At 48.1% G+C, this 12,576-nt stretch overlaps 1 protein-coding gene across 1 annotated transcript in view; it reads left to right on the top strand.

Moving 5' to 3' along the window:
• Positions 1–12,576, top strand: part of LOC128979870 (multiple C2 and transmembrane domain-containing protein 1-like) — a 184,553-nt gene that overhangs the window by 80,944 nt on the left and 91,033 nt on the right. Inside the window, exon 7 of the mRNA XM_054398288.1 lies at positions 9,982–10,101. Within this exon, the coding sequence (XP_054254263.1) occupies positions 9,982–10,101 (120 nt within the window). The remainder of the gene's footprint in view (positions 1–9,981; positions 10,102–12,576) is intronic.

Below are 12,576 nucleotides of genomic sequence, written 5' to 3'. Positions count from 1 at the left end.
GCTCTGCTATGAGGAGAGACTGAAAGAGTTGGGGCTGTGCAGTCTGGAGAAGAGAAGGCTCTGAGGTGACCTTCTGGTGGCCTTCCAGCATCTGAAGGGGGCTCCAAGAAAGCTGGGGAGGGACTTTTTAGGCTCTCAGGTAGTGACAGGACTGGGGGGAATGGAATAAAGCTGGAAGTGGGGAGATTCAGACTCGATGTGAGGAAGAAGTTCTTCCCCATGAGGGTGGTGAGAGCCTGGAATGGGTTGTGCAGGGAGGTGGTTGAGGCCCCATCCCTGGAGGTGTTTGCAGCCAGGCTGGATGAGGCTCTGGCCAGCCTGATCTGGTGTGAGGTGTCCCTGGCCATGGCAGGGGGTTGGAACTGAATGAGCCTTGTGGTCCCTTCCAACCCTGACTGATTCTATATCATCATGTGTCCCCATGGAATGATCATTTCATGCAGGTGTCTCTCACTGAGAGCATCCACTGATGGGGTGGTGTAAGTGGCCTGTCCCATGCCTGTGTAGCTCTGAAAGTCTTCATCTCATGGTGGGGGTGGGGAGAATAAATAATAACAAAAAAGTAAAAGAGTCTTCCCTTCCATCCTTCTGTGTAAGAAATGGCAGCTATATTAAACCATAACCTTTGAGACTCCCACTCCTCCCTTAAAATAGTTGGCTTGTTTCAGTAGTGATGAGGATCCTTTTTATAGATGGAGTCAGAGCCTTTATTTCCTTGGAAGGGATCATACCAGAGACAGTCCATATCCCACTGGATGCTTTATGGGCATGGGCAGGTCCCAGAGCCGTCCTTTTAGAGGTGTGCCTTAGCTTTTCTTTCCTCAAGAAAGATGTTGAATTGATGGAACCTGTCCAGAGAAGGGCAACAAGGATGGGGAGGGGTCTGGAGCACAAGGCTGGGGAGGGGTCTGGAGCACAGCCCTGTGAGGAGAGGCTGAGGGAGCTGGGGGTGTTCAGCCTGGAGAAGAGGAGGCTCAGGGCAGACCTCATTGCTCTGTACCATTACCTGAAGGGAGGTTGTAGCCAGGTGGGGGTTGGGCTCTTCTCCCAGGAAAGCAGTGACAACAAGAGGTCAGAGTCTCAAGCTGTGCAGAGGGAAGTTTAGGCTGATCTTACAAAGAAGTTCTTTCCAGAAAGAGAGATTGCCCTTGGGATGGGCTGCCCAGGGAGGTGGTGGGGTCGATGTCCCTGAGGGTGTTTGAGACTGGATGAGGCACTCAGTGCCATGGTCTGGTTGATTAGATAGGGTTGGGTGATCAGTTGGACTTGATGACCTTGGAGGTCTCTTCCAACCTGGTGGATTCTGTGATTCTTAACTCTAGGGGTGGATAAATAGGGTTTTCCTCTACTTCATGCATGAAGGTTTCTACATAGCTCTCCCCTTGATCCCTCTCCCCACTGGGTGCTCAAGAACTGAGTCCTGCATTTTCTCATGGTTCTGCACCAGGTTTTGGGGTCTCTCATGCTTGTGTAGAAGTTTTCTCTGATAGTGGGAATCTACTGGTTCTCTCCCATGTGTGTTTCATGAGTTTGTCTCTCATCACAAGTTTGCTTCACATGCAGTGCCATCACAGTGGCCTGTCCCACGGCTCTGTGACCCTCACAGTGAAGAAGTTCTTCAAGATGAGGTGGAAATTCCTGTGCTGCAGTTTCCACCCATTGCCCCTTGTCCTATTCCAGGGCAACAGTGAGCAGAGGCTGTCCCTGTCCCTTCTTCCTGATCCCCAGCCCTCAGATGTTGAATCACAGAATCAGAGAATGTCAGGGGTTGGAAGGGACCTCCAAAGCTCATCCAGTCCAACCCCCCTGCCAGAGCAGGAGCACCCAGAGCAGATCACACAGGAACACATCCAGGGGGGTCTTGAATATCTCCACAAAGGGAGACTCCACAACCCCCCTGGGCAGCCTGTTCCAGGGCTCTGTCACCCTCACAGGGAAAACATTTTTCCTCCTGTTTCCATGGAACTTCCTCTGCCTCAGCTTCCACCACTGCCCCTTGTGCTGTCCTTGGCCATCCCCCAGCAGAGCCTGGCTCCAGCCCCTGGGCACTCCCCCTGCACAGCTTTATCACCAGCAATGAGGTCACCTCTCAAGCTCCTCCTCTCCTCAGCTCCCTCAGGCTCTCCTCATGAGGAAGATGTTCCACTGCCTTCAGCATCTTTGTGGCTCTGTGCTGGACTCTCTCAAGCAGTTCCCTGAGGTCCTTCTTGAACTGAGGGTTCCAGAACTGGACACAATATTCCAGATGTGGCCTCAGCAGGGCAGAGTAGAGGGGGAGGAGAACCTCTCTTGACCTACTGACCACAACCTTTGTAATCCAGTCCAGAATGTCTTTGGCCTTCTTGGCCACCAGAGCACATTGCTGGCTCATGGTCAACCTCCCATCCACCAGGACCCCCAGGTCCTGTTCCCCTTCACTGCTCTCCAGGAGGTCTGTTCCCAACCTATACTGGTGCATGGAGTTTTTCTTTCCCATTAGACATTGATCAGATCCTCTCTCAGCCTTCTCTTCTCCAGACTAAACAGCCCCAGGGCTCTCAGCCTCTCCTCACCAGGCAGGGCTAAAGTCCCTTCAGCATCCTTGTAGCCCTCCCTTGGACTCCCTCCACCAGATTCCTGTCCCTTTTGAACTGTGGAGCCCAGAACTGGATGCAATATTCCTGGTGAGGTCTCACCAGGGCAGAGTAGAAGGGAAGGAGAACCTCCCTCAGTCTTACGGACACACTCTTCTGAATGCACCCCAGGATCCCATTGGCCTTCTTGGCCACAAGGTCACATTGGTGTCCCATGGATAACTTGTTATCCACCAGGAGATAACCCAGTCCAACCCCCTGCTAAAGCAGGGCACCCACAGCAGCTTGCTCAGGACCACAATGGCCAGCTGGGTTTGTAGTCTCTGCAGAGCAGGAGACTCCGCAACCTCTCTGGGCAGCCTGCTCCAGGTCTCTGGCACCCTCACAGCAAACAAGTTTCTCCTCATGTTCTTTCCCATCTGTCCAGAGCACAGAGCCACAAAGATGCTGAAGGCAGTGGAACATCTTCCTCATGAGGAGAGCCTGAGGGAGCTGAGGAGAGGAGGAGCCTGAGAGGTGACCTCATTGCTGGTGATCAAGATGTGCAGGGGGAGTGCCCAGGGGCTGGAGCCAGGCTCTGCTGGGGGATGGCCAAGGACAGCACAAGGGGCAGTGGTGGAAGCTGAGGCAGAGGAAGTTCCATGGAAACAGGAGGAAAAATGTTTTCCCTGTGAGGGTGACAGATCCCTGGAACAGGCTGCCCAGGGGGGTTGTGGAGTTTCCCTTTGTGGAGATATTCAAGACCCACCTGGCTGTGTTCCTGTGTGATCTGCTCTGGGTGCTCCTGCTCTGGCAGGGGGGTTGGACTGGATGAGCTTTGGAGGTCCCTTCCAGTCCTGTTTTCCTAGTGCCTGCCAGAGGCAGGTGCCTGAAAGGAGGAATTGCTTGAAATTGTGCAGGACTAGATGGAAATTAAAGTAATTAAGGTAACAGGTCAGTAAAATCATCTACACAAGAGGGGAGGTGTAATATCCACAGTCCTAAAAGGTATGTCTGTACACTTCATTAAGAGGTAATAGCTTAGGACAGTCCTGCAGAGTGAAGTGCTGTAAGGAACTGATACTCTTAATGTTCACTTGGCACCTACAGACTCCAAGGGAGCAGTGTTTGGATGATGCTTCATTGATGTTCTGGAGTATGTGCTACATGATGACTGTGTTCCTCAGTCTCTGGTCAGGTTCATGTCTTCTGAGGCTCTCTAGGCTGCTGGCTTCTTTTCTCTGGAGCTAGGGTTCATCTGGATACTCCTTGATTTTCTTCCCATCTTCCCAACCAAGGTTCAGATGGGACCTGCCAGTGCAGGCACTGTCATTTCTCAACAGGTGTTTGCTTTTCTGATACTTGAGTCCTGTCTGTTGGCTTCCAGAGCTCCCTTCAGTGTGTGTCCATGGACTCAGGGCTCTTCTGTGGTTAAAGGGTGGAAGGATTATTTGCTTTTCATTTGAGATGTGAGTTCTCTTGTAGGTTCTATCAAATTCACAACATCAAAGCCCTGTAGGTCTCACTCTGAACAGTTACCAACGTCACAGAAGAGGCCTCAGATTCCATGAGCTGTTCACAGTGTCACACTCTCAGAGTATATCACAGGCTGGAAGGGACCTCCAGAGATCATCAGGTCCAGCCCCCTGCCAGAGCAGGATCACTCAGGGTAGTCTGCACAGGAATGCATCCAGGTGGGGTTGGAAAGGCTCCAGAGAAGGAGACTCCACAACCCCCCTGGGCAGCCTGCTCCAGGGCTCTGTCACCCTCACTGTCAAGAAGTTTCTCCTCATGGTGAGCTGAAATCTTCTCTGTTCAACTTTGAACCCATTGTTCCTTGGCTTATCCCTGGGAACCACCCAAAAGAGCCTGGCCCCCTCCCCTTGACACCCACCCCTCAGCTATTGATAGACATTGATCAGATCCCCTCTCAGCCTTCCCTTCTCCAGACTAAACAGCCCCAGGGCTCTCAGTCTCTCTTCACAGGGGAGATGCTCAAGTCCCCAAATCATCCTCCTGGCTCTGCCTTGGACTCTCTCCAGCAGGTCTCTGTCTCTTTGGAACTGGGGAGCCCCAAACTGGACACAGGATTGCAGGGGTGGTCTGAGCAGGGCAGAGTAGAGAAGCAGAAGAACTTCCCTAGCCCTGCTGGACACCTTTCTTGCTGCACCCCAGGATCCCATTGGCTCTCTTGGCCACCAGAGCGCATTGTTGTGCCATGCAGAACTTGCTGCCCACCAGCACTCCAAGGTCTTTCTCTGTGGAGCTGCTCTCCAGCAGGGCAGCCTCTAACCTGTCCTGGTGCCTGTTGTTATTTTTCCCCAGAAGTTTACTGCCTGTTCATTACCATTCCCTTGAAAAACACCTCAAAAAAGGGCAGTTTTCTTTCAAAAGAAATAGGCACTGCCAAAAGTGCCAATACCATTTAGTGTGTGTCATCTGTGTTGCTTTTTAAGTTACAATCACAGAATTGTTTGCGTTGGAAAAGGTCTCTGTGGCCATCAAGTCCAACCTTCAACCTAACACCACCCTGGCCATTAAATGCTGTCCCCCAGTGCCACATCCACACATTTCTTGAACACCTCCAGGGACAGTGCCTCCACCAGCAGTTCTTTCAGTATTTTAATTTATTATATTCAGTATGTTTGTCTTGCAGTCTTACAGGAATTCCATAGAGATAGAAATTCCATGGTAGAAAGTAGGGGGTTGAGGTAAGTTAGCTGGTCTTGAGAGAGGGGATTACTTTTAAAATACAGATTTTTTTCTTGTCTGTCTGATAGGAGCTTGTCTCTGATAAGAGCACTTTGGTTTAACTCTAAACCAAAAACACAGCAGAAGACCTTTAAAATCCAAATCTAAACCAAAGCCCACCAGAAGACTTTTAAAATCCAAATCTAAACGAAAGCCCAGCAGAAGACTTTTAAAATCCAAATCTAAACCAAAGCCCAGCAGAAGGCTTTTAAAATGCAAATCTAAACCAAAGCCCAGCAGAAGACTTTTAAAATCCAACTCTAAACCAAAGCCCAGCAGAAGATTTTTTAAAATCCAACTCTAAACAGAAACCCAAGAAAAGACTTTTTAAATCCCCATTTTATTCTTACTCAGCTTTGTATCTATGTCTTGGAGACTTGGAGAAATGAGTCCCTTTTTACTTCATCTGGGTGTTGTCATTCTTTTAAGTTTTTCTAGTTCCTGTTCATTTTAGTAGGTTTTAAAAGTACAAATATTCAAAAGCTAAAGAATTCCCAGGCTGGATGTGGCTCTGAGCAACCTGACCTAATGTGAGGTGTCGCTGCCCATGGCAGGGGGTTTGGAACTGGATGGTCCTTGAGGCCCCTTCCAACCCTGACAATTCTGTGATGCTTTCATTCTAGTTTGGATAATAAAAGGCTTATCAAGATTCCTCTGTGTATATCCAGTTGTGGTGTGCAGTGTGAGTTGTGTGATTCATGTCTGGGTTCTTGTTGTAGTAGGAGAAAACAAACCCGAACTGTGGCTGAAGCTAGATAAATAAAAGGATTTCATTATATTTGTATTGTGTGGGTTTTTTTTTTTTTCCCCACAGGGAATGCTGGGTGTGAAAATGGTTTTAGTTTGAACCCACCTAAGTCAAAATGTTTTCAGTTCTTTCCTTCCAAGCAGTAATGTTGTACCAGCCCCAGCAGGGAACAGTATCTGCTTGGGCTTGTGTCTCTGCTAGACATCTGGAGGCTCTGACAAGGACTTCCAGGCTTCAGAAAAGTCAGCATTGTACCACTTGATGGGTCTGGCAGAACTGAGACTAAAGTCCATCCTGAGAAGCTTGTCAGAGCTCCACAGCTGAGTGGTGGTATGCAAGGAGGACATTGAGGAGCTGGAGCAGGTCCAGAGAAGGGCAACGAAGCTGGGGAAGGGTCTGGAGAACAGGGCTGGGGAGGAGCAGCTGAGGGAGCTGGGGGGGGTTCAGCCTGGAGAAAAGGATGCTGAGAAGAGAACATTTTGCTCACTCCTGCAAGGAGGTTGGAACAAGTTGGGTGTTGGTCTCTCTTCTGTAGTAGCAAGTGATAGGATGAGAGAAAATGGCTCCAAGCCAAGGTTTAGGTTGGACATGAGGAAAAATTTCTTCCCTGAAAGATCTCTCAAGGCCTGGCCCAGGTTTGCCCAGGGCAGTGGTGGAGTTCCCATCCCTGGAGGGATTGAAAAGCTGTGCAGATGTGTTGTGGGCCATGGATTAATGGTGGCCTAGCAGTGCTGGGTTAATGGTTGCACTTAATGTCTCTTGCAACCAAAACAATTCTGTGATCCTTTGCTTTTGTGCGTTTCTCCTGGGGTGCAATCCCCATGTGCCCAGTGATGGAGAGCAGCCCCAGTTATCAAGGAGGGCCAGAGGAGACCACAAGAATGATCAGAGGGTTGGAGCAGCTCTGCTATGAGGACAGGCTGAGGGAGCTGGTGGTGTGCAGCCTGGAGAAGAGAAGGCTCCAGGGAGACCTAAGAGCAGCCTGCCAGGACCTGAAGGGGGCTGCGAGAAGGCTGCAGAGAGACTGTTTGCAAAGGCCTGCAGGGACAGGACAAGGACAATGGCTTCAAACTAGAGCACAGCAGAGCTAGATTGGATGTTAGAAGAAGTTCTTTACTATGAGGGTGGTGGAAGACTGGAACAGGTAGCCTGGGGAGGTGGTAGAGCTCCATCCCTGGAGATACTCAGTGTGAGGCTGGACAGGGCTCTTAGGCATCCTGATCTAGTTGGGGATGTCCCAGTAGAGGGGATTGGACTGGATGACTGTGGTAGTTTAGTGCTATGCCTTCAAAATTTTTCACAGATTTCCAGCAGAAAGTAGCAAAAATATAAACAAATCACTATTGGGAGTAAAAAGGAAAAATATTGATTATTCTAAACAATATCTCCTGTAAGGTTTGGTTCCCAAAACAGTTTCTGTCCTCTCTTCTTGCTTTGGCCTGGGAGATGCTAACTTGCTTCTGTCTGACCTTGGCTGCTTCACTTTATTTTGGCTAATTTGAATATATCTCTGCTTCTTCCTCTCTTCCCTTTGTACAGGAGGGTCAAGGGGAGGCAGGGAAGGAGAAGACATTACAGCTATCCCTGGTCTTTTGGCCAGGGGTGTCCTTGTGCTGTTTATTAATTGTAAATCCCTGTAAATATTGTAAATCCTGTGTATTTTGTACCTATTCATTGCATCCCATTGTAGATTGTAGTTTGGCTTGTAAACACAGCTTTCATTTGCTTCCACTCAGCTGGTCTGGCACAGTTAATGCTGGGGAGGGTCCAATATTCAACCCACCACAATGACCTGTAGAGATTCCTTCCAACCCAGACCATTCTATGGTCCTAAGGTGCAGATCTCTGGGAGACCTATCTTGGTCACACTTTTGCCAGCCTTCATCTGTGGAGCACTCAGGGTGTATTGAGGAAAACACTTCAACAAATCAAGTCTTCAAATTGGTGGTCTCTCTGCATTCCATTTTTGAAGATTCTGTGGTCAGCATAGTTTTACTCTGCTTTCATTGAAAGTGGTTGTGCATTTTTTACTTTTGGTGTGATTTTTAAGCTAGTTTTGCATGCAGAAGATTTGTTCAGATCTATAGATTGCATCAGGTTGGAAGGCATCCTCAAAGGGCATCTTGCCCAACCCCCCTGCAGTCAGTAGGGGCACCTCCAACTGGATCAGCCTGCCCAGGGCCATATCAAGCCTCATCTTGAATGTCTCCAGGGATGGGGATTCAACCACATCCCTAGGCAACCTGTTCAGGTTCAGTTGTGATGTTTACTTCTTCTCTGGACCACGAGATGGATAAAGAACTGGCTTGATGGTCACACCCAAAGAGTGGCTGTCAATGGCTCCATGTCCCAGTGGAGTCTGGGACAAGCAGAGTCCTTCAGGGATCAGTCCTGGGACCAGACTTGTTCAACTTCTTTGTTGGTGCCATGGACAGAGGCATTGAGTGCACCCTCAGCAAGTCTGCTGATGACACCAAGCTGTGTGGTGCAGCAGACAGGCTGGAGGGAAGGGATCCATCCAGAGGGACCTGGACAGGCTGGAGGGAAGGGATCCATCCAGAGGCACCTGGACAGGCTGGAGAGCTGGGCACAAGCCAAGCTCAGGAGGTTCAACAAGACCAAGGGCAGGGTCCTGCAGCTGGGTGGAGGCAATCCCAAGCCAAATCCAGGCTGGGCAGGGACTGGCTGGAGAGCAGCCCTGAGGAGAGGGACTTGGGGGTGCTGGGGGAGGAGAAGCTCACCAGGAGCTGTCAATGTGCACTTGCAGCCCAGAAAGCCAAGCAGAGCCTGGGCTGCATCAGGAGAAGTGTGGCCAGCAGGTCAAGGGAGGTGATTCTCCCTCTCTGCTCAGCTCTGGTCAGACCCCACCTGGAGTACTGCATCCAGTTCTGGAGCCTCTGATACAAGAGGGATCTGGAAGTGCTGGAAGGTGTCCAGAGAAGGGCCACCAGGATGAGCAGAGGGCTGGAGCTGCTCTGCTATGGAGACAGACTGAGAGAGTTGGGGCTGTTCAGTCTGGAGAAGAGAAGGCTCTGAGGTGACCTTCTTGTGGCCTTCCAGGATCTGAAGGGGGCTCCAAGAAATCTGGGGAGGGACTTTTTAGGCTCTCAGGTAGTGACAGGACTGGGGGGAATGGACCAAAGCTGGACGTGGGGAGATTCAGGCTGGACATGAGGAAGAAGTTCTTCCCCATGAGAGTGGTGAGAGCCTGGAATGGGTTGTGCAGGGAGGTGGTTGAGGCCCCATTCCTGGAGGTGTTTGCAGCTAGGCTGGATGAGGCTCTAGTGTGAGGTGTCCCTGCCCATGGCAGGGGGGTTGGAACTGGATGATCCTTGTTGTCCCTTCCAACCCTGACTGATTCTATCATTCTATGATTCTACGATTCTGTGATGCTATGATTCCTTTTTGGTGTGACATCATTAAAAATTACTACAAAACAACCAAGTTCTTTCTTCCACACATGCTATTTTAGTAATGGAAATAAATAACCTTTTATTTCTTAAATTCAAATCTTTATAATATGCCATTTTGCACTATTTTTGTTCAAGACCGGGTTGGGTGAGGCCATGAGCAGCTGAGTCTGCTTGTGAGGCATCCCTGCCCATGGTGGGGAGGTTGGAGGAGATGACCTCTGAGGTCCTTTCCCAACCTGAGCCATGCTGTGGTTCAATGACTGTATGAGAAAACAACCAACATTCCTCTTAGTCTACATCACTTTTCTTTCCCCAAGAACCTAAGGTTCAATGGAAGGTGTAGGACTTGTTTCATCAGGTAAGAGGTTGAACCCACCGAAGAGGGTTAGTTTGTTTAGGGCTGTTTTAATTTTTGTTGGTTTTAAATGTGCACAAGTTGATGCTGATTTCAATATTATATTATATTAATTTATTTATCTATTTATTTATTTTTCTTTTTCTCTGCTCTGTCTTCTAGCTTTTTCTTTTTGTGGTCTGGAACTTCGAGCTCTACATGATACCACTGGCTTTGTTGCTGCTGCTGGTGTGGAACTACTTCTTGATCATATCAGGCAAAGATAACAGGCAACATGACACAGTAAGTCTTCTCTGCATGTCCTTTCCTTTTCTTTTTTTTTTGTTTTCCTTTTAAACTAGATAAAATTTTGTAACTGAGTTTAAATATGATGCCTCTTTGAAAGCAGCTCTGTTCACCTAGAATCACAGAAGCACAGAAACATTCAGGTGGAAAAAGACCCTCAGGATCACCAAGCCCAAGCCCTGACCTTACCCTACAAGGGTCACCCCTAAACCATATCCCCAAGCACCACATCCAAACCATCTTGAAACACCTCTAGGCTTGGGGACTCCACCACCTCCAAGGGCAGCACATTCCAGTCCCTGACCACTCTTGATAGGAAAAATGTTTCCTAATGTCCAGTCTAAACCTACCCAGTGGCAGCTTGAGGCCATTCCCATCTTGTTCTATCACCCCTGTGAGCAGAGCCCAGCACAACCTCTCCACAACCTCCTTTCAGGGAGCTGTAGACAGCAGTGAGGTCTCCCCTCAGTCTCCTCTGTTTCACACCAACCATCCCCAGCTCTTTCAGTCTCTCTCCATCAGATTTATTCTCCAGGCCCTTCACAGCTTGCTTGCCCTGCTCTGCACTGGCTCCAGCACCTCCACATCTCTCTTGTACTGAGGTGCCCAAAACTGGTCACAATACTCAAGGTGTGGCCTCGCCAAAGATGAGTAGCAGGGGACAATCCCCTCCCTGCTCCTGCTGGGCACAGCATTTCTAATCTCAGCCAGGATGCCTTTGGCTTTCTTGGCCATCTGGGCACACTGCTGGTTCATACTCAGTTGCTTCAGATGGATGATTTTCCCACCTGCAACTCGATTTTTTTTTTTCCCCTTCAGCTGTCCAATAAAATGTGTCTGTTTTTTTGCTGGAAATGCCATGTGAAAAATTGCAGCAGAATGTGTACTATCCTGAGAATCTGGTCTGTGTGGGAGCAGAGCTGAGAGGCTTTCACTGGTCAGGAGATGGCAAATCGTTTGAAAGCCGCTTTGCGCCGCACTGTTGCGCCCTTCTGTTGCATCTCATTTTGTTTCACATATTGAAGCTAAAGGTTAAAATTATTCCAATTTGTTAACAGTTTCACAATGTATCACATTTTATTGGATTTCACAGTTTATCACTAATGTTACCACTCATTGAGCTTAACATAAGCCTTTTCCTAATTTCTTCTCCTTCTCTCAGTTCCTTCTCCTTCTCTCAATTCCTTCTCCTTCTCTCAGTTCCTTCTCCTTCTCTCAATTCCTTCTCCTTCTCTCAGTTCCTTCTGCTTCTCTCAGTTCCTTCTCCTTCTCTCAGTTCCTTCTCCTTCTCTCAGTTCCTTCTCTTTCTCTCAATTCCTTCTCCTTCTCTCAGTTCCTTCTCCTTCTCTCAATTCCTTCTCCTTCTCTCACTTCCTTCTGCTTCTCTCAATTCCTTCTCCTTCTCTCAGTTCCTTCTTCTCTCAATTCCTTCTCCTTCTCTCAATTCCTTCTCCTTCTCTTGGTTCCTTCTCCTTCTCTCAATTTCTTCTCCTTTTCCTGTTTTTTTTCTCCTTTTTCTCAATTTCTTCTCTGTTTCTTAATTTTTTCTTTTCTTGATTTATTACCTTTTCTTAATTTCCTCTCCTTTTCTCAGTTCCTTCTCCTCTCAATTTCCTCTCCTTTTCTTAATTTTTCTCATTTTCTTAATTTCTTCTCCTTTTCTCAGTTTTTTCTCCTTGTTTTTCCTTATTTTCATAGTTACTTCTCCTTTTCTCAATTTCTTCTCCTTTTCTCAATTTCCTCTCCTTTTCTCAATTTCCTCTCCTTTTCTCAGTTCCTTCTCATTTTCTCAATTCCTTCTCTTTTTCTCACTTTCTTCTCCTTTTCTCAATTTCCTCACCTTTTCTCAATTCCGTCTCCTCATCTAATGTCATCATTTGGTGAAATGCATGTAGTTAAGATAGAAAGTAGGAAACATTCACTAATGACAGAGATTTATTAACAAAAAAGCATGGCTTAAGGTTTTAGAAGCACATATGAAAACCTTCTGAAAGTCAAATTTTCAGGTATCTCCATAGCTTAGGAATTTTGCATGCATTTTATTGCTGAGTTTTCTGGATTTTATATCTGTATCAGTATTTGCATTCCAAAAGCAGTGTCTTATCTAGGACATCAGGATGGAAAACTGGATGGGTGGAGAAAAAAAAGCCAAAATGGGTTAGGTAGCTGATCTTGGAGGATAGTGGTTGATTGAGGTTGGTAGGAAGTGGAGTACCACAGTGCACCAGGACCTGTCCTGTTAACATCTCTGTAAGTGACTTGTAGGAGCACACAGAATGCACTCTCATCAGGTTTTTGGCTGACACAAAACTGGATGGGAGTGAGTGTTGTGCAGCCTGGAGAAGAGGAGGCTCTAGGGAGACCTAATAGCAGCCTGCCAGGACCTGATGGAGGCCTACAAGAAGGATGGAGAGAGACTGTTTGCAAAAGCCTGCAGGGACAGGATGAGAGGGAATGGCTTCAAACTGGAGA

Source organism: Indicator indicator, chromosome Z (genome assembly GCF_027791375.1).
Source record: "Indicator indicator isolate 239-I01 chromosome Z, UM_Iind_1.1, whole genome shotgun sequence".
Classification (NCBI taxonomy): domain Eukaryota; kingdom Metazoa; phylum Chordata; class Aves; order Piciformes; family Indicatoridae; genus Indicator; species Indicator indicator.
This window is presented reverse-complemented; position numbering and strand designations above follow the sequence as displayed.